Below are 23468 nucleotides of genomic sequence, written 5' to 3' on the forward strand. Positions count from 1 at the left end.
ACACACACACACACACACACACACCTGGTTCACTCCATTTTCTTGTACTATTACTGCTACAAAGGACACACTGTTTGTGCACATGATGGAATGGTGTGCATTTCTGGGGGTGAGGTTACATAATACACAGCAGCATTTACATGAATATTGTTAACTGCACAGTAATTGCCTTTGATCCTATTAAATGTCCGAGCTGAGGTACTCTAAGGAAAAAAGTTCCTGTGTTTGTGAACCTTATTTTCTGTACCCCACAGGATCACAGCTTGTTACCTTGAATAACTGACGCGCAGACGGTTCAGCAGACAGCAAATATTACTGGAAGCAAATGCTGGTTAAGTCCTGGCATTTGCAGAAAATAACAATGAAAGCTAGCAAGAATTAGATGGCTAAGTAGGTCACAGTATGTAGGCTCCTAGTTGTGGTTTATTATCCACTGAAATTAACAAGAAGGTTGCTGAGAATAAGCTTCTTAGTGATCCTGATTCCTGAGCAAAAGTGCTTTCCTCTCAGAGATACTCTCAAAGATTAAGAGAGAAACTTCAGGAGGCAAAACCCTCTGCTCTGTAAAAACAGAGCTAAGCAGCCTGCAGCAGTTCAGAACTAGCAGAGTGAATCTTGGTTTAAAAAAAAGGAAAACAGAAGTGTTTGAACACAGGACTCTGCAACTGTAAATTAACTGCATGCATGTTTAAGTATGCAAATCTAAATTACAAACACAAATAGAAAAAAAACAAGGTTAATGAAAGACTCAAGGAGTTCATAATTAACACAGTAGAAATGGCATTTTGAGAGGTTTTGCCTTGAACAATCTGAGGCAAATAGTTGCCCATACGACCCCATAAGCTTGTTAACATTATATGATTTATTCAAATGTTGATTCAGCTATTCAAAACAGCAAATGCATAATATGAAAATTCCAACACAGGCCTTTACTTACTCTTCTCATAATGCCAATGGCTTCTGTGGACAGAAAGCGTGGGTAGCGTACTTCATCATTCACAATGCTGTCAAACACTTCCTCCTCGTCATCTCCTGGAAAAGGAGACTGAAAAAAAAGGAAAAACATATCAAAATCCCATTCCATGAAAACTCTCAATACTGTCAATATGATTAACGCTATTTTTTATTATAATCTGTTCTACGACAAATGGCTTGAAGTGGGCTACTCACTAACATAATTGTTTTACAGGTAAACATCCATTCAAAATGGACTGTGTCACTACATTTTTTTTCTTTTGCTTCTCCTATTGCTTTGTTTTGTTAGGGCATTCACTTAGAAGTTCACTGAACTGTTGCTCTGTATAGGAATGTCTAGAGTGAAGAGTATTGGTGATTTTTTTTCAGTCACTAAACTCCCTGTGATTCATGTTCTTTCCCATTTTCTAAATGGATCACTTTTGTTTCAGCTACATAATAAATACATAAGATGAATTTGGGACACAGTACATGTATTTATCTAAAGTATATCTCTTCCACCCATACCTATCAAACTTTTACAGCAAGAATTCTGGAAAAAGCCAAAAAATAATGGGGGGGGGGGTCAGGAAGAGATTTTAAATATTATTGTTACAAACAAGTATCACACCTGCATGCATATTCTGATGAATATGAAGTCTGAAACTCAAATATTTGGAGATAATGACTTCAATCCTTATCAATTCGTCAGAAAACCAGACATTTTATGAGGAATAGACCAAAAATATGAGGTGAAAATCAAGCCTTTCGGTAAAATGCTGGACCATTGAGAGGTATGCTTCCACCACACATTCACTCAGGTAGGCAGAGATGTCAAGTTTTGTTGTCTTCAGTGAGCTGCTGACTCTTCTGTATCAAAAGACTTGGCTCTGCACAGCAGTAGTTTCTATACTGTCTATATGAGCACGGATCTGCATAAGCCTGCCCTTCAAAGAACGGACAGATGTAGAAACACTTTTACTGGGACAAAAAAAAAATGACTGAGAAAGAAAGCAGGGCTCCAAACAACTTATTATATGAGGGCTTTTCTTGAAAGAAAGATACTGTAGTGAGCAATAAAATGCAGGAACTAGAAAGAGGAATTGCTGAAGGTACTTTTGCAAATTTCATGTGAAATGAGCAAACTACAGGAATTTTAACAGCATAAAAAGGCCACATAAAGGGGAAAACACTGGAACCATGCTTTACTTACACGTGACAGGACTGGTACTACTTTCCAGGGTGGAGATACACTACAGTATAAGAAAAAACTGTGTTTAGGTTGCAGTTATCTTCTAAATTTTCAATGGAGAATAAACAAATAGGTATGCAAGAAAATAGGGTGAATACATGGGGGCCTGATCTTTCAGTTTTTCATACAAATAACAGACTGGCACATGTGGGTGTTTTTCTGGGGCCCTAGTGTTAGCTGAAAAAGCAACAAGAAACCAGAATGATGTGAAAGTCATCTTACCCACTTTTAGGATATTTATATGTGAAAGTCATCTTACCCACTTTTAGGATATTTATATTTAATTTATTCAGTGGTGCTGCGGTAGCGTTGTCACCTCACAGTAAGACTCTGTCCGGTTTGATTCTCAGCTAGAGCGTCTTCTGCGTGGAGACATGCGTGAATGGGCGTACTTTCGTTGAAGGTTGTGCGTCAGGGCTGGTAACTCGGCACGTAAAAATCAACTACCAATCATTAGTGAACCGGAGTTCCGCTGTGGCGACCCCTAACCGGGAAAAGCCGAAAGACACAACAAAAAATATATATTTTTATTAATTTATTTCCTTTGTTAACCAGGTAAATGAACAACCAAGCATATAACAGTATATACACAAATAAGAACAAGTAATATAAATACACAACAGTGAGCTGCATACATACATAAACATTTTTTTTTTCCCAAAACATAAATTGTCTAAGAGAACTGAGCAATAAGAATTTTGAACATTCTGAATTACAGGGAATAGAATGAATACACAGACAAATAACTGTTCCCTTGAGTGACCAGATTCTAACTTGTATCCTTCTTATTCAAGAGGAGGTAGCAGTGCTATGGCAGATTCACATTTAACCAAAACCCTCTAATTTCAGCTTAATGCCAGCAGCCTAAGAGATCTTGGCAAATAGAAAATGACTTGGCGCATCCATGCTTCTTGGACATTACATAACTGTAGTGTTGACTATTCTTATCCTGCAATGCTCTAGGGGCAGACTGTTAGAACGCATGAAGGGCTTATATTGCCACTCTCAGTACAAACAAAACGATACACAAGACTAACTTACTTGCTTATATGAAAGGAGATCCAAATGAGCACTCCTAACTCACTAAGGAAGTGTGCATCATAAGAAATTGTCAAAACAAACATTTGCAAGGCTTTGAAATTACCAAAAGATAATGTACAAGATGATAAAAACTGCTAGGACAGAAATACTTTGCAAACACCCTTATGGTAAATAAAAGGATGAAAGACAGTTGTCTGAACTAATAGCAATGATTGCTGTTCACCTTGAACTTCAGAATTTCTCTGTGACATTTAATTACAAGTAGCTATACTGCATTACAACAGAGCACTGCCAATCCCCTTTCAGAGAAGAGCAGCCAGCAACTACAGATCAACATTTGAAACTTCATGTAAAATAAAATGGTTCATAATATTAATATCTAGTGTGTGCTTCCTTTTATTGTTCTACTCTGCAACAAGGACTTTTATTAATTGGGTGGGTTGGTCCAAAGAACCTTTGTATATATCATCCAGGACCAGAAGAACATTGCAGTATAATAAAATAAATGTAAACACTTCATTAACTTGTAACAGACGAATGATGCATACATCACTGCAATGTAGTAGCAAGCATGAGAAAGTATATAAATAGAAGTAAAATACATTAAGCAAGCAATAATGCTCAGCATAAACTGAGGAAATAGTGCCCGCCCAGGCAATACCTGTTTTCCTGGATTTATTAAACTAGATAAGGTTAAAGACATGCTGTGAACACATTTAATTATTTCCAAAGTATACCATATGGTGATTCTGACTACAGATAAAGAGGTTTACTATTAGCTACCAGTTAGTATTCAGTCATGTAGGGGTCATAGGACGACACTAGGCTACTGGCCTGGAGGCCCTTATAAGCCTAGCCAAGAATTTCACCCATGTTCCCACAAAGTCAGCACCTGTTTTCCTTGTCCAGCAGGGACACAGGTGGGATCCCAAGGGTATATTTGCTGTTTGCCATCCAGTCATCCACGTTCCTCTTAAAGAGAGCTAGTGATGTACTCTACTTGACATGGAGAGGGAGTCTATTCCACAGATGGGGGAGTCGTTGGGACACACCCCTATCCTGCCAACAGGTTCTATTAATGTCACAGACCAGGTTGAGGCCTTGCGTGTGGGTTTCATGAGTGGAGTTTGACTTGCAGATATGCAGCAACACCATCAAGGCCAAGTCTGAGAAGTTCTTGTATGCCAGACACAGTTCACCTCTGAGCAGTCGGTACGAGACTGAGTAGAGGGACAGGGCTTTTAGCCTATCTATATAGGACAGGTATTTGAGACCCTGGATTTTCCTGGTCAGGAACCTCTGTGGTCTCTCCAACTGCTGCATGTGCTTGGCAAGGTACATGCCAAAAGGGGCGCTGTACTCTATAATGGGTCTGATAAGGGAGGAGTACAGGGATGTTATGACCTCCTTGTTCCTGGATGAAATACCCTTACTTATGAGGTGGACCATGTAGTAAGCCTTCCGTACAATGGAGTCAATATGGTGGTCAAAAGTTAGGTTGCTATCAACCTGGGTGCACAAGTCCCTCATGACTGACCGTGTGCTTAGTATGTTGTTCTTACTGTGATAATTAGTGGGGACTCCATTTTCCCCAAAGGGGATAATAATGCATTTCTTGGCATTCAGTTTGAGGCCATGCTTCTGGCACCAGTCATTAGTTTGGGTAAGGCCCTCTTGGAGGATGTTCACATCAACAGGGGAATTTATGACCGTGCCCAGCTTGCAGTCATCTGCAAACTTGGTCAGCCACAGAACACTGGTTTTGGCTTGCACCTCAGAAAAGTATATCCCCCAAACAGTACAGGCCTAAAGACCGACCCTTGGGGTATGCCACTTGTTACGGGTATATTACTAGAGGTGGCTTCCTCTGTTTTGACTGAGTGGGTCATATGCCTCTTCACCTCTGCTGTCCTATGTGATATTTTAGTGTTAACAGTAGTTTGTGTTTAAATAATTTATATTTTAGCATTTAAGATGTTTACTAGGTGTCAGTGAAACAGACTGCAACACACAATTTGTTGTGGGCAATAATAAATGGGTTGTAGTGCATGGAGTGGAGTGTGGTGATTACATTTTGATACTCAGAAAAAGACAGTTAAGAGCTACAGTGGCACAAGACCTGACCTTAATTGTTAAGCATCACCTGCTTAACTTGTTAAGGTCGGGTCTCAGGCTAGGCAGTAAAATCTTTTAGTACTGACCAGCAAACGACAGCAGCAGAATAAAAGATTTGGTTCTGCCTGCTGCCCGTACTAATGAGATGCCTGTTCTTCTTACAAACTTAGAAAGTTGCTGGAATAACAGGATTTGTGGTCGCCTGCATTTTCTATTCAGGATAAGAATTCTGAAACTCAAATGTATGTCACTATTCATTGACTGCAATCCTCTAGGAGTTATTTGAAAAACAATGATTTTATGAGGAGTCAGTGGAGCCTAAGTCACAACACTTTCTGAAAGTTGAAAACTCCCAATAATAGTCTCGAGCAACACTGGAAACCAAGAGATCTGTGCCGTGGCAAACTAGATCTGAGGTAATTCCAGCAGTGCATTGTGGGATAAGGGGTTGGGTCTCGAGCTACTGGAGAACTTTGAGCTTGCTAGTTGGCCGTGTCGGAGCCGAGGATCGGCTCTGAAACCATCAGTGAAGAATGAACGAGATTGAACAACTTCACATCAATGATTTTAAGAGGAACACATCAAACAGATGAGGCAAAACTCAGGACATTCTGCAAAAATCTGGTAAGTTTACAGGCACAGCAAGATGACTATAAGCATAAGCGACTGTATTACACTGACTTTCTGACAGTGTTTGCTAAGTGGCTAAATGCTTTATGACTTTGACAGCCAGCAAAACACTTACCACTTTTTGTTTTAGTTTTTTACAGTAACTACTAATAAATGGAAAAGATAAAGCTCCATGCACTACAAAGAACCTGCCACTGAATTTCTTGGTACCCATATCTCAAACACATAATAAACAGGTTATGATCTGTGGCCCAATCATAACCCTTTGTATTATGTGATCAAGAAATTATGTTAAAAACCAGTCTTGACAGCAAAGCATGAGTGGGGAATTGCTTGACATAATTTTATAAGCACGTAACAGAAAGTTATAATTTAAGGCAGCTGCAGTGGTGCAGGCAGCCATAGTGGTGCAGCAATTAGCATTCTTGCCTCATAGCAAGAGGTCCTCCAGTTCGATTCTCAGCTGCAGTGCCTTCTGTGCAGAGTCTGCATGTCCTCCCTGTGGCTGTACAAGTTTTTTCCAGGTGCTCTGGTTTCCTCCCGCATTCCAAAGACATGCAGTAGGAGGATTGGACACTGTAAATTAGCCATGTGTGCGAGTGGTACGGCTGAACTACCGTGGTGGAGCTAGCCACCCGGCTGTGTAAACCTTGCCTCAAGATGACTGCCGTTGTTGAAGTGACACTCTGACCCCATGCGCAAAATGAGAAAAAGGGGGTTAAGGACTGATGGATGGATAACAGAAAGTTATAAGCAGAGTTACAACCACAATGTTTTCTAAGACAAAGAGTCTTTTTTACTTTTAGACATAAAAGTGGAACGTGCAGTGATCCACTGCTATGGGGTGCAGGATCAGGGAAGGCTGAAAAAAGAGGCTGCTCTATGGATACTTACACTGATGGTAAACATGAATGAAATGCAGATTTGTTTTGGATGGTGTTTACAGATGGTAGCATTTCCTGTTAGAAAATCAGTAGTAATGAAAGGATAACTGAGTGCAGTATTGCTCAACGTGTTTACCACAATTTTGTAAAATTATAATTGTCTTCTTTTTTTTATTTATTTGTATTTATTTATTTTTTATTTTTTGTCCATGTGGAGCAGACCATCTTCTGCCATTGGTGGCTCTCCTTGATCTTGGATACCTGGAGTCACACCTGAACCCTCCACCCCTAGCTATTCAGAAATCCTGTTGCCTGAGAGGAGACTGAAGTGTCCGAATACTGCATCATAATCACTGTCTAATTTATTTATTTGACATTTGTTAACCGGGATAGTCCATCTGAGCAAAAGCCCTTTTTCAGTGGACGCCCGGGAAGAACCGCAGTACAAGTAAGCAAGAAAATTTACAACATTGAAGATGAATACAGTGAAAAATTTACAATAAAACAGTTAAGCAAATGTAGATAAAGCTCCACAGTACAATATAGTAAGAGGCATTATAACACTGAAAAACAACATAGCAAAGAAATATACAATAAAACATCTGAATGAATGTGTATAACACAGTGGGTTATCTTCAGAGGGTAATTGTACAATACACAGCACTTAAGTGAGTTATGGTAGTAGGGAAGGGAGGAATAGAGAGGATAGTGACAGAGAAAAGGGTGGATTCATGCGGGATGATTACAGAGGGAAGTCCATGTGCTATTACGGTACTTTTTGAGAGTTTTCTTGAATTCGTGGATGTAGGAAATGTTTCTAAGGTTCATGGGGAGCTTGTTCCATGCAAGAGCAGGGAAGCAGCTGTAGAGATTTTGTCCAACAGAGTTTTTAGGTTTGTTAATTTGTAAGAGACATTGGTCAGAGGTTCTGAGGGATAGAGGGGACTTACAGATGGAGACAAGTGAGGAAATGCTAGGGCAAAAAAAGGGCTTATTCAAAATAACACGGATAATGAGAAGTTGGGTAAATGAGAGTTGATTAGGAAACTCTAGCCAGCTGAGTGTCTGGAGAGCGTGACAGTGGTGTGATCATGAGGGCAGATTAGTTGTAGGTATTTTTTTATTTATATGTTTAACCAGTTATCCTACTCCAATGACCAATGTGCAATGGCATAAGACCAATGTTTGTTGGTGCATGTCCCTGGAATTTGTAAGCATGGTATGTATAAACTGACCAGGGCTGCAATCCCTGCTTATGATAAACAAAAGGCAGCACATAAAGCAGTACTAGCTGCCCAGGAGAATCTTGTAACTTGACCTGTTTGTGTAGTGGAAGATAAGGATCTGCTATTGCAATTGCTTTCTCTTGCTACACCGTATGTTCTTATTTTCTTTGGCGTGTATATATTAGATAGGCTCATTTGGTTAAAATCTTATTTGGCAGGAAATAAAAGTGGTACAGCCCACTTACACATCATTTTGTAACAAGTTAAGAACCATTTATTTTGTTGGAGTTTATGGGGGAAGTCATGTGTGCTCATCTCCACTTCAGCTCATGTCACCGGGCAGCACAAATTGTTTCTTTTACCTTCACTTCAACTGGTGCATGGCAGTCATTCTCTGCTCATATCCTGCTCATTGTTACTTAAAACTGAGTCTGTATACTGTCAAGTATATAGCTTTCTTTTTTCGTTTATGATACTATTATTTTTGTCTGGTGCATAGACAATTGCTATGAGCTGTTTTAGTTCCTTAACTTTTTGCTGGGTCTTAAACCACTAGGTTGGTAACTACAAATCTTAGTGCTTAGTTTAATGCTACCATTAACTTAATCATGACTTGCGCTGGGGAGGACTTACTGTTCCTGTTATATGGACTTCTTGCATCTATTTGTAATGTTAACTCATTAACACCTACGTGGTGTGGAATGTCACAGCTCTAGCAGCCTACATACATCTTGCATTCCAGAGCATTTTCTGAAAAATAAACTTAAAAAGCATAAGATAAACAAATGTAAATATTTTGTACACAATAAAAGCTATTAAAACTGTAGACATAACAATGTTATCAGTAAGAAGTATTTTCATTTGTAACAGTGCATTCATAGTCTTTTCTACAAATGCTGTAATATACTACAATGCACACAACCTCCAAATTACATTTTTTCTACACTTTCACAAACAAATTTTCACATCTTGAAAACTGTAGAACCTTGACATACATTGTTAACTACACAAACTTTCACATGGTAACAAGAAATTCTTCTACAAGTGCATCTTTAATGAGTTGTTTACAGAAATATGAAAACATATGTTTAACTGTATAATTAACAATACAAATAATACTGGATATCTCTCAAGATGTGCAACTTAAAGTGGAAATATCAAATATAGTTTTCTTCAACAAAATCTAAGGTTTCACCTGATGTGCTGCAATAATTTATAAGTCACTTGTTTTTGAAGTATTAAATACATATGGAAATACTGCTTGTTTTCACAATTACAAAGAAATAACAATATTACCAGTACAGTGTAATATACACCAGCATTGACAGTGAATTGTCCCGTCTCCCATACTGGTGTGTCACACCATAAACCTCAATAAAATGTAGGTCTCTCAGTTATGAAAATATGAACATAAATATGAAAATATGAACAATATGTAGCAAATATTAATTTCTCCACTGCAGAACATCCTACACTAACATTCTTAGTGTAATTTTTTAATAACGTCTTGTCCATTTTAATACTACCTGTTACTATTTGGTTAGTCACTTAAAGAAGCCAGACCCAAAATAAGTTTTGGATGCCATAAGGAATCATGTGTGTGAACTGGAAGTATACAAGAACAGCGTTTTAGGCTTGAATGAGAGACAGAATTTCTTGCCTGCATTTTCCGGTTTAAGCCCATTTTCTTGCTTCTGAAAGAGACACACCTGGAATCTATTCAGGGTATTTATGCCTCAGGTTATTTTTCTTCTTTCATCCATGTAGGACTGGGTAGGAGAAGGGGGTAATAATATTACAGTGACGAGATTCCTCATTTTACCTTATAGATGCTTTTGGTAATGATGAAGGAATAATCTGTTTCTGTAAAAGGATTCTGTAATGGTCCCTTCTTCATGGTTGTTAATGCTTACTTGTCCCTTGGTGTGGCCCCACAGGAGCTGTCATCTCTTTTAAGATCTTGGGTCTCATGGCAGAAGGTGTGTGGTTTTCTGGTTGCAAGGAAAAACCCTGGTGAGTTAGGGCTTCCCAACTTTGAGCTTTATGTTCTAGCAGTTAAACAAAAGGTGACTAGATGGTGTCTAGGCTCTTTTTAAGAGACAGCTCTGCAAGTCTGAGGTGTATATAAATATGTTTAGGCTGGAAGATGTACACCATATTTTAAAGTCATCTCAGGATATGCAAACTTACTATTCACCACATTTCTACTCTTTTTCAAGGAATAATAAAATCATGATATCTGGGTGTATGGGGTGTATGGCTAATACCTTGATTATGGCTCAAATTTTGCTCTCAGACTATATCCGCAGTGGTACAGCGGTAGCGTTGTTACCTCACAGCAAGAGGTTCTCCTGTTTGATTCTCAGCTGGAGTGCCTTCTGTGTGGAGTCTGCATGTCTTCCCCACGGTCGAGTGGCCTCTGAAAGACATGCGTGAATGGGCATGCCTTAGGTGAAGGTTGGGCGTCGGGCTGGCAACTCGGCACAATAAAAATCGACTGCCAATCACTGTGGTGACCCCTAACCGGGAAAAGCTGAAAAGGCAAACAAAACCATGACTCCATCATATCCTTATGAGGTTTCCCTGGGCAGACCTTGACTACACATTGGAAAGTTACTTTATCCTTGGTTAAGACATCTTCTTTTAAAATGTGTTTTGACAACATTTTTTTTCTTTTGGAAAGGGCTCTTTTCAGATTGTCGTACTCATTTAGTTCAGGAGTGGAGCTCATTCAAAAACTCCTTAACCAGCGCTATATGAAGTTACACAGCTGTCATATCAGCTAGACTTAGACTTAAGTTGGAATCATTTCAGGCAAACCTTTCGGATGCTCAGGGTCAGGTTAAGAGTTGGGGTTTGGCAGTAGCCTTAACAACCTGTAATATGTAAGAAAAAATTTAGATTATTTTCTATACAAGGCTGAACAGGCATTAATGGTGCTTAAAGCTGAAGGATTTGAGTTCTGTGTAAACAGTACTAAGTATTTAGTTTTTCGTTTGTACAAGCAGGCTGCAAACAGAATTATTTTTAATGCAAGTGATCCAGGAAGTGGTGCAGTGCATACCCTCCAGAATTACCATGGTAATTTTTTTTTTTAAATATTTTTCCAGGCTTTACATACAGATGGTATGCTGTTACTTTCAGAAACTGAATGTGAATGGTTTCTGAACCTGCTTTCACTGCCTAGGTTGGTTCCAGTGGACATGGAAAGATCAACCCAAACTGTTATGGAGGCAGTGGTTAACAAATCACTGGCTAGTATGTCCCAAGGTAAGACTCCTGGTATAAATGGCATTCCAGGTAAAATATACATAGGTGCTAAGGGGAAGTTTATCAAGAATTTGTGTACTCTGGCTAATAAGGTTTTAAATGGGGTACCCCCTCATTCTTGGAAGACAGCAGTTATGGTCTCGCAGTGCAATCCCATTAAAGACCCTGTTTCCTGGTCCTGTATAAACCCATTGTCATTTTAATCTATGGTTATACATTGTTCATGGTTATCACGGTCATTAGGTTGGCTAAGGCCCTTCCTAGGTTGATTCACCCTGACCAGACAGGGTTTATAAGGGGTAGGTCAACATTTGATAACACAATTCAAGCTTTACTTATAATGGACAATGCCATGGAATCTAAACATCCTCTATTAATAACCAGTTTGGACACCAAAAAGGTGTTCAATAAAGTTAGATGGGCTTTTTAAGTGAGATATTGCTGGCTGTAGGCTTTGAGGAAATTTGCTAATTTAATATTCCATTTACATTGTTTTTTTTTTTCAGCTAAACTGAAAATAAGTTCTTATCTTTCTGCCCCGATTCCCATTTATACAGGTACCAAGAAAAGGTGCCCCCTTTCCCCTTCTTTATTTGCTGTTTACTTGGAGCCCTTAGTATTAAGCCTAAGACAGCCTACTCTAGGCAGTCATAAGTCAGGGGACAACAAAAGCAACCTAGAAAGAAGAATTACATCTTATGTTTAACCCTATTGGAAATATATGGAAGTATGGGGAATATAAGGTAAACTCTATTCAAACAGTGTGTGTTAAAAGTAAATTTTGTTCCCTTTGTGCAGTTCAAGGAGAGGTATCCTCTCCTAGAAAGTGATGACAGAATAATGTATTTGTGTTCTTCTCCCATGAGTGCATCCTTGAATGCTACTTACAAAGTTATTTTAGAGAAGATTAAGGCCTAATGTCAGAGATGGAAAATAATCTGTATGGACATGATCCAAAGGATTCATGCTGTTACACAGTACATTCTCCAACTGAATTTTGTATGCATCTCAGGGCATTCCACAGTCAACTACTTCTTTAGTTTGGTCAATGCATTAGAGAATTTATTGGATTAGTGGAAAAACCCAGGATGAGATGGGATTTTCTTACTCTTCCACTGTCCAGCAGTAGGTTAGGTGTTCCCGACCTTGAGCTCTATGTTCTGGCTGCTATATTAAATGTTTTATTAAAGGTCGTTGAGGAGCTAATCTATCTGAATAAGGAAGCCATTTGAAAGGAGAAGGCAAAGTATAGTTTGTGGGGACTTTAATTCTAAAGACATGCTTCTGGAGCGTTTCTCCCCGGGCCTCCGCTGAAAACAGGATCTGTGGAACCTAGTCGGACTTTCCCAGTCAACAAATGTTAAATAAAATAAATAAAAATAAAATAAATAAATAAATTAAATTACATGACAAGTTACTTTATAAAAATGAAAAAGGAGGAAAAAAAGACAGACGTAAGGTTTTATCTGAGGTTACTTAGCTCTTTGATTATATCTACACATTTGGGATTTACCTTACTGAATCTTCTCCCTAGATGAATGGCATATTATCATATGAATCCTCTGTGCACTGGGAAACATGGGCTGCAAAGGTCTCTATATGTTTAAGAGAATGTTTCAATTTGGAGTACTGGAAGCAACTGTTGGAGAACTCCCTAATATTATCCTGGGGGCAATTTTGTATTTATTACCACCTTCCAGAGGACACAGTGGGCTTCTGCAGCAACTGGCCCCCTGATACCACACCTAAGGGAGTTATGCGGTTGCTGGATGTTAGAGATTTGCAAACTCTGGTAATAAATCTCATTTGCCTGGTGTTTTAAGTTGTTGTTTGACCTAAGGTTAATTCCACTCAATAAATATAGGGTGTGTCACATCCTCACTCTGGGCCAGTAATCAAGAAGCTTGAATCCTCACCGCTGACACTGAAGAGGGACGTTCACTTGGAATACAAATGGATAAACTCAGTATTTCCTGATGTAGACCTCTCTGCATCAAGCACAATTTCCCTTAAGAGCACCCAGGGAACACACTCAATCCGGGGGCTGGTTCCTCTCTATATTTGTCCAGACCTCCAGTAAGACTCCCCACTGGCACAGCTTACAGTTTAGTCCTTAGCTGGGGTTCTAAGCTAAGTCCTCCCACACCCTCTCTGTGAAACCAGTGCTTTGTGTCCCTGCTCCAAGCAGCTGACACACACACACACACAGATTTTTTTTGCTCACCCCCTCCCCCCCCGCTGGCATCGGTTCACCTGTTGTGCCCCCTTCTGCCAAGACTAGGAGGCAGTTATCACCTCCAGCTACTTTAAGGCTCTTACATGGATACCAAATTATACTGAGTGAAATTAATATTAATACAAATGGCAACGTTGACCAAACAGCAAGGCTTTCAGGAGTGACCACAGTTATCATGAAATAAATATGTGCAAAGACTCTGAAAACTAGAATATTTTCTAAAAAGGACCAGCCACAATGAAACATTTAAATATATTTAATAATAAATAATAAAAGAACAAGAACATACCCACGGTAGTGGTGCTGCGGTAGCGTTGTCGCCTCACAGCAAGACGTTGTCCAGTTCGATTCTCAGCTAGAGCGACTTCTGTGTGGAGGCAAGCGTGAATGGGCGTGCCTTCGTTGAAGGTTGTGCGTCAGGGCTGGTAACTCAGCACATAAAAAATCTGCTACCAAACATTAGCAGACCGGAGTTCCGCTGTGGCGACCCCTAACCGGGATAAGCCGAAAGACACAACACAACAAAAGAACAAGAACATACTAAACATCTACTTACAGTAAACACCAGAGTTTTAGTCACAGGAATACTGAAAATAACACAGCTGGAAAGAGTCACACCATTACAGAAAAACTACATTTTCCTGACTAATCTAAAGAGAATTACTGTTCCCTAGTTCAGTTACTTATTACTGCAAGTCAAGATGCTGTGGGTGAGTGGTCCTTGTTGTCAAATCCAAGACAGAATACAGATGCTGAGATCAAACTCCAACTAATACTTAAATATTATTTTTAGCTTACAGAATGACATCACACACATCTGGACATCTGCCTCTCTTTCCCATGCTATCACCAATACTAGAAGCTGACATGATTTTAGCACCTATGTGTTACCATGCACACAGACAGAGCTTTGCTCAGATCTCCTCGAAGTCATAAAACCATTTCACTCTTCCTGTAGAAGCTACCAGCTATTCTCTAGCATAGACACTGCATCTCTGTCTCAATTCAAAACTGTGGGATAAAGTCTTTATGGCTTAACCAATAAAATAATTTAATTTCAAGAATATTTTGCAAAGTCAGATGGATTAAACTTAACCTTTTCACTTCCAGTATATGCTGTTAAAATGTACATATTTAACAGTTACAACAATGCATGTACATGTCTTTTCCTTCCAGCAGGGCACACTGTTGATACATTTTAACACAAGCAAACCTCACAAATACACTGTCAACACTAGCATCTCTACAATTACTTATAAAATTCCAGCTAGCTGTGCTGGCATATGTTATAAATCCACTGCAATATTTCTCCTGGAATGGCTGGCAGTACCTCCTATCGTCACAGGGTGCCATGGAATGCGGATTTGAATGTTGAATTGGTTGCAAATTCTGCTTATCCCTAGATATGTTACACATTCAAGTAAATTTTGACTTTTTGCTTGGCATAGATATTTTTATAGGGTCTATATTATAACCTCAAAGGTTTAATACTTTCAATGCATAAAGAGCAAACTTTATGTATCAAAGTCTTAAACCATCGAACAGTTATAAAAAAAAAAAAAAAAAAACTAAAACAAAAAAGATTAGTGTTTACGCAGGGGGGCAAGTCCCACTGCACCCCCCACAACCCCCACTACTTAAATATACCAACTCCGAGATCGCACGACATTGAAGTAAACGGAAATCTCCTCTTACGGAGATTTCTGTTTAAATGTTCGATGTTGTGTGCTTTCAGTAATCTCATGTCGACAATATCGTGTTCGATATTGTCAGACTTTGAGATTCTGATATAGACCCATTTTTATACACTGCTAGGCTGAAGACAATACTCCCCGGCACTGAGCCATCCTGTTGCAGATGTCAGACTATGGCGCTTGGAAATTGAGTACATAACTTTTTGTGTTTGTCCATCTGTTTTAGAATTCAAGCAGGTTCTTCACCAAATGTGCAATTTTATATGACTGTAACTGCTAATTATCACCTCAGAGGTGCATACTTAAGGATTTCCTACTTTTCTTAATGTTAGTTTCTCAGATCAATTTTATTAAACTTTGTTCTTGGAAGCTAAGAAGTATATTACAAAAAGGGGGAACACCCCCCCCCCCATCAATGCCGATTTGTGTTTACTTTTAGAGGAACAACAATCCCTTGATCTCAACTCTGGTGACTCCACTATTAAAAGGAAGGCATGTAAGAAATGGTCCCCTTGGAAATCCTTTGTTGTCATACACCATAAGGACTTCTTGAATAAAGCACAGTTGTGTAAGAGCTTACCATAACAGTAGATGTTCTTCTCTTCACTGTTGCAGTATTCCTCACAGTAGGGATCCTTTGCCTAGGGCAGCCCAACGTCTGGTCAGTACACCAAAGCCTTAGGTTGTGATAATGGATGTCATACATCATACATATGCTCCCCAAGAGTGGTGTGAGACAAAGGTGATGAATGGACGTACCATCCTCAGAAAAGAAAAGCCCCAAGAGGAACAACAGTCCAAGTAGAAAATAGGAACATGTGCATTTAGAAGGAGAAAAACAGGGGGGGGGGAGCGAATACTGCAATAGTGAAGAGGACAACATCGACTGTTATGGTAAGATCTTACACAACTGTACTATGTCCTTTTATATCACTGTTGCAGTATTCCTCATAGTAGGGAGAGTACAAAAGCTCAGCAGGAAAAGTGGGAGGAGGAAGGTCCAGCAGAACCTTCAAAAAAGCCATGCAGGATAGCTCTGGTAAATCTAACTCTAGCCCTGGAAACCACATCCAACTTACAGTGCTTGGTAAAAGTATGCACAGAAGTCCAAGTAGCTGCCTCAAAATGGAGCTGGTAATAATCCTTTATAAAAGCAGCAGAAGAAGCCACAACCCAATTAGAATGAACCTTAACAGAAGAAGAAAGGCTTTTCCCATGAAGAGTAACAAAACAAAATGGCCTTAGATATCCATGAAGAAATAGTTTGCATAGTAGCAGCCAAACCCAAAGACCTAGGATGAAAGGAAACACAAAGTTGCTCAGATTTATGAATAACTTTAGTCTTATCCAAATAATATCAGAGTTGTCTATGCAAATCCAAGGTGTGAAGAACCTTCTCACTAGTAGACTGCAGAAAAGGGAAAAATTTGGCAAATTAATAGACTGATTAAGAGACAACGGATTAACCACCTTGGGCATAAAATATGGATTACTACAAAGAGACACCCTGTCTTTATGAAAAACTAACAAAGGAGGAACAGCCATGAGGGCCTGCAGCTCAGACAACAGTCTGGCTGAGGTAAGGTCCAAAAGAACATTCTTCTAAGAAGAATGTTGTAAAGAAGCTTTAGTTGCAGGCTCAAAAGGAGCCTTAAGTCACTTTTTCCAAGACAAAATTTGGGTCCCAGGAAGGAGGAATAGGCTTCCTGGCGGCTAATATGAAGGACCCCTTTAAGGAAAATTTTTAACCTCATATCTAGAAGACAAAGGAGTTGTCAAAGGCAAACAAGCAGAAATAGCTGACAGGTGGGCTTTAACAGAAGAGTGTGCCAACCCAGCACTGAGCAACTCACACAAATGAGAGAGCCAAAGGAACGTCACAGAAAGTGGATCCAGGTTACGAGCAGATACCAAACAGAAAATCTCTTCTGTTTGGACAAATAACATTTCTTGGTACTGAGTTTTCTGGCCTCCTGAAGAATCCAAACCCCATCCTTAAAAAAAAAAAAAAAGGTGTTTACAAGGGATCAAAATCCATCACTCACAGCATCAGTTGAACAGTAGACAAATGGAGATGGATGGCAGACCTATTATCATTTGTATGTAGGTCCACCTTGTGAGACAACTTGTGATTATTGCCCTTGGCTAAATGCAGAAGAAGAAGAAGAGGGGAACCAATGCTGTCTGAGCCAAAAGGGAGACACCAACAAGATTTTGAGAGAGTCTTGTTCTGTCCTGAACAAGACCCTTGGTATGAGAGGAAGGGGAGGGAAGGCATAAAGAAACATCTCCTTCCATGAAAAACATAGGGTATCTACCTACCAAGCCAGATAACATGGGACTCTGGTGCAAAAGAAAGGAAGTTGTCTGTTCAGAGGGGAGGCAAAAAGATGTACCTGAGCAGTACCCCACTAGTGTACAACATCCAGAAACACATCTCTTAAAGCATCCATTCTGGAATCTGTGTTAAGGACCTGTTCAGACAGTCTGCCACAAAATTCTGATCTGAAGGAATATAAACAGCCTGAAAAGTCACCTGATACTGGACAGCCAGATTCCAAACCTGAAGAGGTAGTCTGCATACAAGAGGTAAGAACATGTCCCCCCTTCTTGTCGGTACTGTCTGTAAAGTTTTTGAGGGGCCCTGGAAGGAGAAGAGAAAAGAATGGAAGGCCTGAAGAGCCAGAAGAGCTCTTGTCTCTGATATTGATATGGTCCTTCCTTTGAGGAAGAGACTAAAGGCCCTGAACCTTCAGAGGGCCAAAGGAAGCTCTGTACCCTGTGTCTGAAGAATCTGTAAAGAGTTCCTAAGCAGGGACTGGAAGCTGAAAAGGAAGCCCTGGGCTGAGGAACAGCTGAATGATCCATCACTGAAGCTCTAACTTCATTCATGGGAGAAGAGGAACTGGAAAGTCTAAAGGATGAGAATGCTGAAGCCAGACTAACTTTAGGAATCACTTTCTCATATGAAGTCTGGACGAGAGGCAGCATAGGAATGGTGGAAGCCATGTATTCCAGAGCCCTTAGAAATTCTACAGCTGTAATGGAGGCCAGAGGAAGAAGGGATTGAAAGAATGCAATCAGAGTCAAACCCTTGGGAGGAGGCAGGGATGCCAGCATTGAAATGGTTTGGAGCCCGCACGTGGGAAAACGATTTTTGGAAGTTCAGTGTAAACCCTAGACTTTGTCGAAGAGAAACAGTATAGTGAATATGCATTAGCAAAATCTCTGGTGTGGAAGCTTGAATGAGCAGGTTCTCCCGATATGGAACATTTTTTTTCATAGGCAAATACTAGTCTATCAGTCAGCAGACTATTACAAGCCTAGTCAATAACTAGAGGTCAGGATCAAACCCTGTACCTTATATCTGTGAAATTAAGACCTTAACCATTATGGCAACCCACCCCTCATCCCGCAGAAAACAATCACAGAAGACAGGCATTTGGTGAAGACCCTTGGGATAGTCGAGAGGCCAAAGGGCAAAGCAAAGAACTGAAAATGCAAGAAAGCAACAGAGAAATGTAAAAAATATCCTGAAAAGGGGATGAATAGGAATATGGAGACAGGCATCCTTGAGATCCAGAGAGAGGCTAGAAAAGCCTGAGGAAGAAAAATAGGTACCGAGGTTTGAAGAGATTACACCCGAAAGGAAGGAACCTTCAGAAAGGTGTTGAGCTGGGACAGATCCAGAATAGGACACCAGATGCCTTCTTTCCTGGGAACCAGAAACATTCTGGAATAAAATCCCTCCCTCGTTTCAGAAGTCAAAACTGCTTGGATGGTTCTTTAGACAAAAGGCTCTGAATAACATCTGGAATAAAGGGCAGTTGCTCCTGAGGAGATTGAGGAAAGCTGAAAAGGGTGAAGAGATTTCCAAACCATGTAATGACCCTGAAGAATGATGGAAAGAATCAAAGAGTCCTGATGATCTGTATCCAATTTGGAAGGGACAGGGAAAGACAAAGAGAGAGAGAGGAACTTGGCTGATGAGGGAGGGAAGAAGACAGTCAGAAAGAAGCTGGCTTGTCTGGAAAGAGAGGGTTCTTTGCTCTAAGAGTCTGAGTAGATTTAGTAGTAGGAGCCCTTCAAAAGCACCCTTTTTCACCCTGGGAGAAGGGCAAGATTGTCTGCGGACAAAGGCAGACTCGGTAAGGTAATTCCTCTTGAATTTGGAGGCAGGAAAAACAAAAGTATGTTTCACTTCCTGCATAGCCTTACCCTTTTCCTGAAGAGATTTAAAAAGTTCAGCAGCTTCAGAACCAGAGAGATTTTTATTTGTCAAGAGGAGCTTCCAACAGCTTGCCTTTGACATCATCAGGCAGAGGCTGAAGGTGAAGCCACGACCTCCTCAACACAAAACCAAAGGCAATGCTCCAGATGAGGGATCATCTGCATCATTACTACATTTAATGGCATGGAAAGCAACTTGAGAAGAGGATCCTAACAAAGACATAGACAAAGTCTTCCCCTCAGAATAAGGAAGATCTGAAATAACATGACGAGCCTGAGAGAGAACAGCCAAATATATACCTGGACATATGGATCTGATAATTGATAGCCCTGAAGGGCACAGTAGCAGCAGTATACACTTTCTTACCCTTCCTTTCCATGGTTCAGTTATCCTGGTCAGACAGGAGCAGCTTACTACAAGGCAAAAGCTTAGAGGGTATATCAGAAGAGAAAGAAAAAAACGAAGAGTCAGCTGAAGACCATCTGGTAAAGAAATTTGCAGTCATCATGCATGTTACAAAACTATCAGTTTTTAGGAGCAGGGGGCTGGCAATCAGGATCTTCAGAACCTGCAGAAAAAAGTACCCAACAAGAACAAGAGTAACAGCACAGGGCTTGGGAGACTTCATTTGAAGAAGTTCATAATACCTCCTTTGAACATCAGAAACCTGGGCACAGTCCCATTTAAAAATCTCCATCACACATGAAACAGTATACCAAAAAAAGTCTCCTCAAAAGGAGAAAAACAGCTAACAGAATCCTCTTCCATCGAACCATAATGTAAGGGGAGGGAATCTGGGAGGAATATGCCAAAGATTCCTCATCAGAATTTGCTGATAAAACCTGCTCCCTAGGCCTCTTAAAAGGAGTAGAAAACCAAGGGGGAGCAGGAACAGAGACTCCCTGAGGAGGCTTCTAGGCCGTAAGGGCACTGAACAAACCCTTTGTAAAATCCTGCCATTCACACTGAGGATCCTTAGGAGCAGGAGAAATATGCTTAGTCTTTTGCTTTTTTTTTTTTCCAAAGGGACATCAGCCCTAAATATTTTAGGCGGTTCAGACCCCTGCCAACACTCAATAAGCATAGTGGGAATTTCTTTCCTAATGCGGATTTGTGGAAAAACCCTAGGCCCTTTGTATATAATAAGCTGTGGTTCCCCCTGAACATCCAAAACAGAAATCTGGCCTCTCAAGTGCTCGCAGCAGAGGAATCCAACTGAAAAAACTGGGCAGTCCTCCAAACTTTCACCAACCTCGAAAGAGACATCCAGTGGACGCAGTACAGCAGAAGAATCCGATCAAACTTTCATGGTTTTCTTCACAGATGGCCAACCCTCAGGCTGGGACAATTCTGCCATTGTAACCTGAGCCAATGATTTAAGACATTGGTTATCTTGGTAAATAGCCAAAGAAAAGAGTCAACTATGCAAAGTTTTCGGGACAAACATCTGACAAACAGAACATGAAGCATGGTCATGAGAAGCACCTAAGCAAAACAAACACTGCTTGTGACAGCCCTTCTGGAAATCTGTCTCCTACACTGGCATTTCCCCTTTCTAGATGACATGTAAAACAACAGCCACCAAAAAATGAGATAAGAAAAGAAACCCCAATGGGCCACTTATCTGAAAATGACTTGGCAACCAGTAGGCAAAAGAGCATTCAGATCGACAGACAGAGATGGTGTCCAGACTGGCAGCAAAAAGTTTGCCCTATGCCATGCATGGGGAGCATACATGTGATGTACATGCATGGGAAGCATACGTGTGATATACAACATCCCTATTACAACCTAAGGCTTTAGTACACTGGCTGGATGTCGAGCAGTCCTAGGCAAGGGATCCCCACTGTAAGGAAGGACATCAGCAGTTTGTATGCTTCTGTTTTGTGCCCATTGTTTTCTGTCTTCCTTATATCATATATCAACCTTTTCTAACTCCTACCTAAACTACACCAGCTGTCATCCTTTTCACCAGAAGTGCAGTCTTGTGTAAGGACTAATGACATCTCGGATTATTTCCTAGGATAGTGTATTTTTAGAAGAAATGTCTGTTCTTAAAAACATGCTTATCAACAAACAGTACAAAAGTTATCTCAATGATGAGATGGCAGCTGCAGTTATCAGCGGTATAAGTCTGGTTTACAAACCCATTCTGAAAGACTTGGGGCTCACTATGAAGAAACACTGCAGTGTTCAAGCTAGGACCTCTAACTCTAACTAAAACTTTTTTCAGTGGATCCAGGACACATTTGTAAAAGTGTAAAACCAACTGGGAAAAAGCTATGCCCATGAACCTTAAGGCACATAATATTAAGACCACAACAGAGAGTTCATTAAATATTTTTATCACTCACAATGGAAAAATGCCTAAATGTGGGATGTGTAGACAATATGGTTATATTTATGATGCAACAAATGTCTCAGCTAAAAATTATAGTAGGACAATTCCTTGTCATGGTAGATGTAACTGCTACACCACAGCAGTACCATACCTCTCACAGTGTCTTTCCTGTGATAAATATTTTGCTGGGAAAATAGAAAGGTAATATGAGCATGTTACAGATACTTAAAAGGAGAATGTCAACAGTGAACCATCTAAGCATTCTCTTATTTGCCTAAACTACAAGTAGTTTTTGTGTGTTTTGTTATTAGCAAAATTAATATCTCAGAAAAGTTGTTCCTGGAAATGCAGATTTAAACAAGAAGACTTGTTCTGGCAACTCAGAATCAACTCTGCAAAGTTTGCAGACAATGTTACTATAGTGCCAGTCTTGAAACTAAAATCCTTGAAATATTAACTACAGACAGATGTATGTGTATATAATGGTACATTAAACAATATCATTTAAGTGGTGTTTTATTATTTTACATTTTTGTGCATGCAAATTTTACTTGCTGATTTTGATTGGCTATTGCTGATCACATGACAGTCAGTTTTTAAAGTGAGGCTGAGAATGTTTTGATAAAGTGCTACTCTGGGATGAAAATACTCACCTGTTTTTGGAATAAACCACATTTTCTTGTGAAAATAATGGGAGGAGTTCCCTTGGTTCTTATAAGTTTGCTTTGTTTTTCGGTACCTTGGTGTTGGATCTTTCTGCTATGCTGCTTTTCCCACATCTTTTCCTAACCTTTAATAATCTCTGCTGACTGACAGAGTTATTGTGTAATATTTTATATACCCTACTAATTATGACCTTGCCAGTGCAGCATAAAAATTCCAAAAATATAGCATGTCTAGTGCTAGTGAAGTTTGGGTTTACAGGCCTGAATATACCCATAAAGTCTTTAATGGTAAAAAGTCATGGGCATTCAAAAGCCATATAGCTGAAAAAAGAAGTTATGTCTTACCATAACGTTCCATCTGTGTTGTTGATCTTCATTCATTCATCAATGATGGGCTATCGGTTCCATCCTTGGAACCGAGCCGGCCAAATATCAAGCGCACGTCAGCCAAAAACTCTTGAGCCAATGTCCTAACCAGAATGCTCTGCTCAATGATCCCTCAGATCAAGTTTGAAAGTTGACAGACAAAAGTAGAGGCTACCTCTGGTCATAACAGACCTACAACAAAGGAGTATATGAGATCAACCAGGAACCTCCGGAGGGGGACAGAGGGTGGGAAGTAATGAATGAATGAAGATCAACAACACAGATGGAACGTTAGGGTAACATACAACTTTTTTATCTGATGCTTTATCTGATGCTGTTAATCTTCGTTCATTCCTTACTGATGGGAAAGAGTCCCAAGCTACCTGTAACCCTGGGTGGCCCTCATGGAAGGACATTCCTGGGCACCATGGAGTCAAAAGAAGAGACCAAATCCAATTTGTAATGAAGAATAAAGGTATGAGGTTTGGCCCAAGTAGCAGCTGAGCAAATATCGTTGAGGGAACCTTAGCATGGAAAGCTGATGAACTTGTCATAGACCACGT

General features: G+C 40.0%; 1 protein-coding gene across 1 annotated transcript in view; it reads right to left on the reverse strand.

Moving 5' to 3' along the window:
* The window catches only part of LOC122812231 (serine/threonine-protein kinase N1-like), a 2446550-nt gene that overhangs the window by 134901 nt on the left and 2288181 nt on the right, over positions 1-23468 (reverse strand). Inside the window, exon 20 of the mRNA XM_044084586.1 lies at positions 938-1045. Coding sequence (XP_043940521.1) covers positions 938-1045 — 108 coding nt within the window. The remainder of the gene's footprint in view (positions 1-937; positions 1046-23468) is intronic.

Source organism: Protopterus annectens, chromosome 9.part0 (genome assembly GCF_019279795.1).
Source record: "Protopterus annectens isolate FY-2018-M chromosome 9.part0, PAN1.0, whole genome shotgun sequence".
In the NCBI taxonomy this organism is placed as follows: domain Eukaryota; kingdom Metazoa; phylum Chordata; order Ceratodontiformes; family Protopteridae; genus Protopterus; species Protopterus annectens.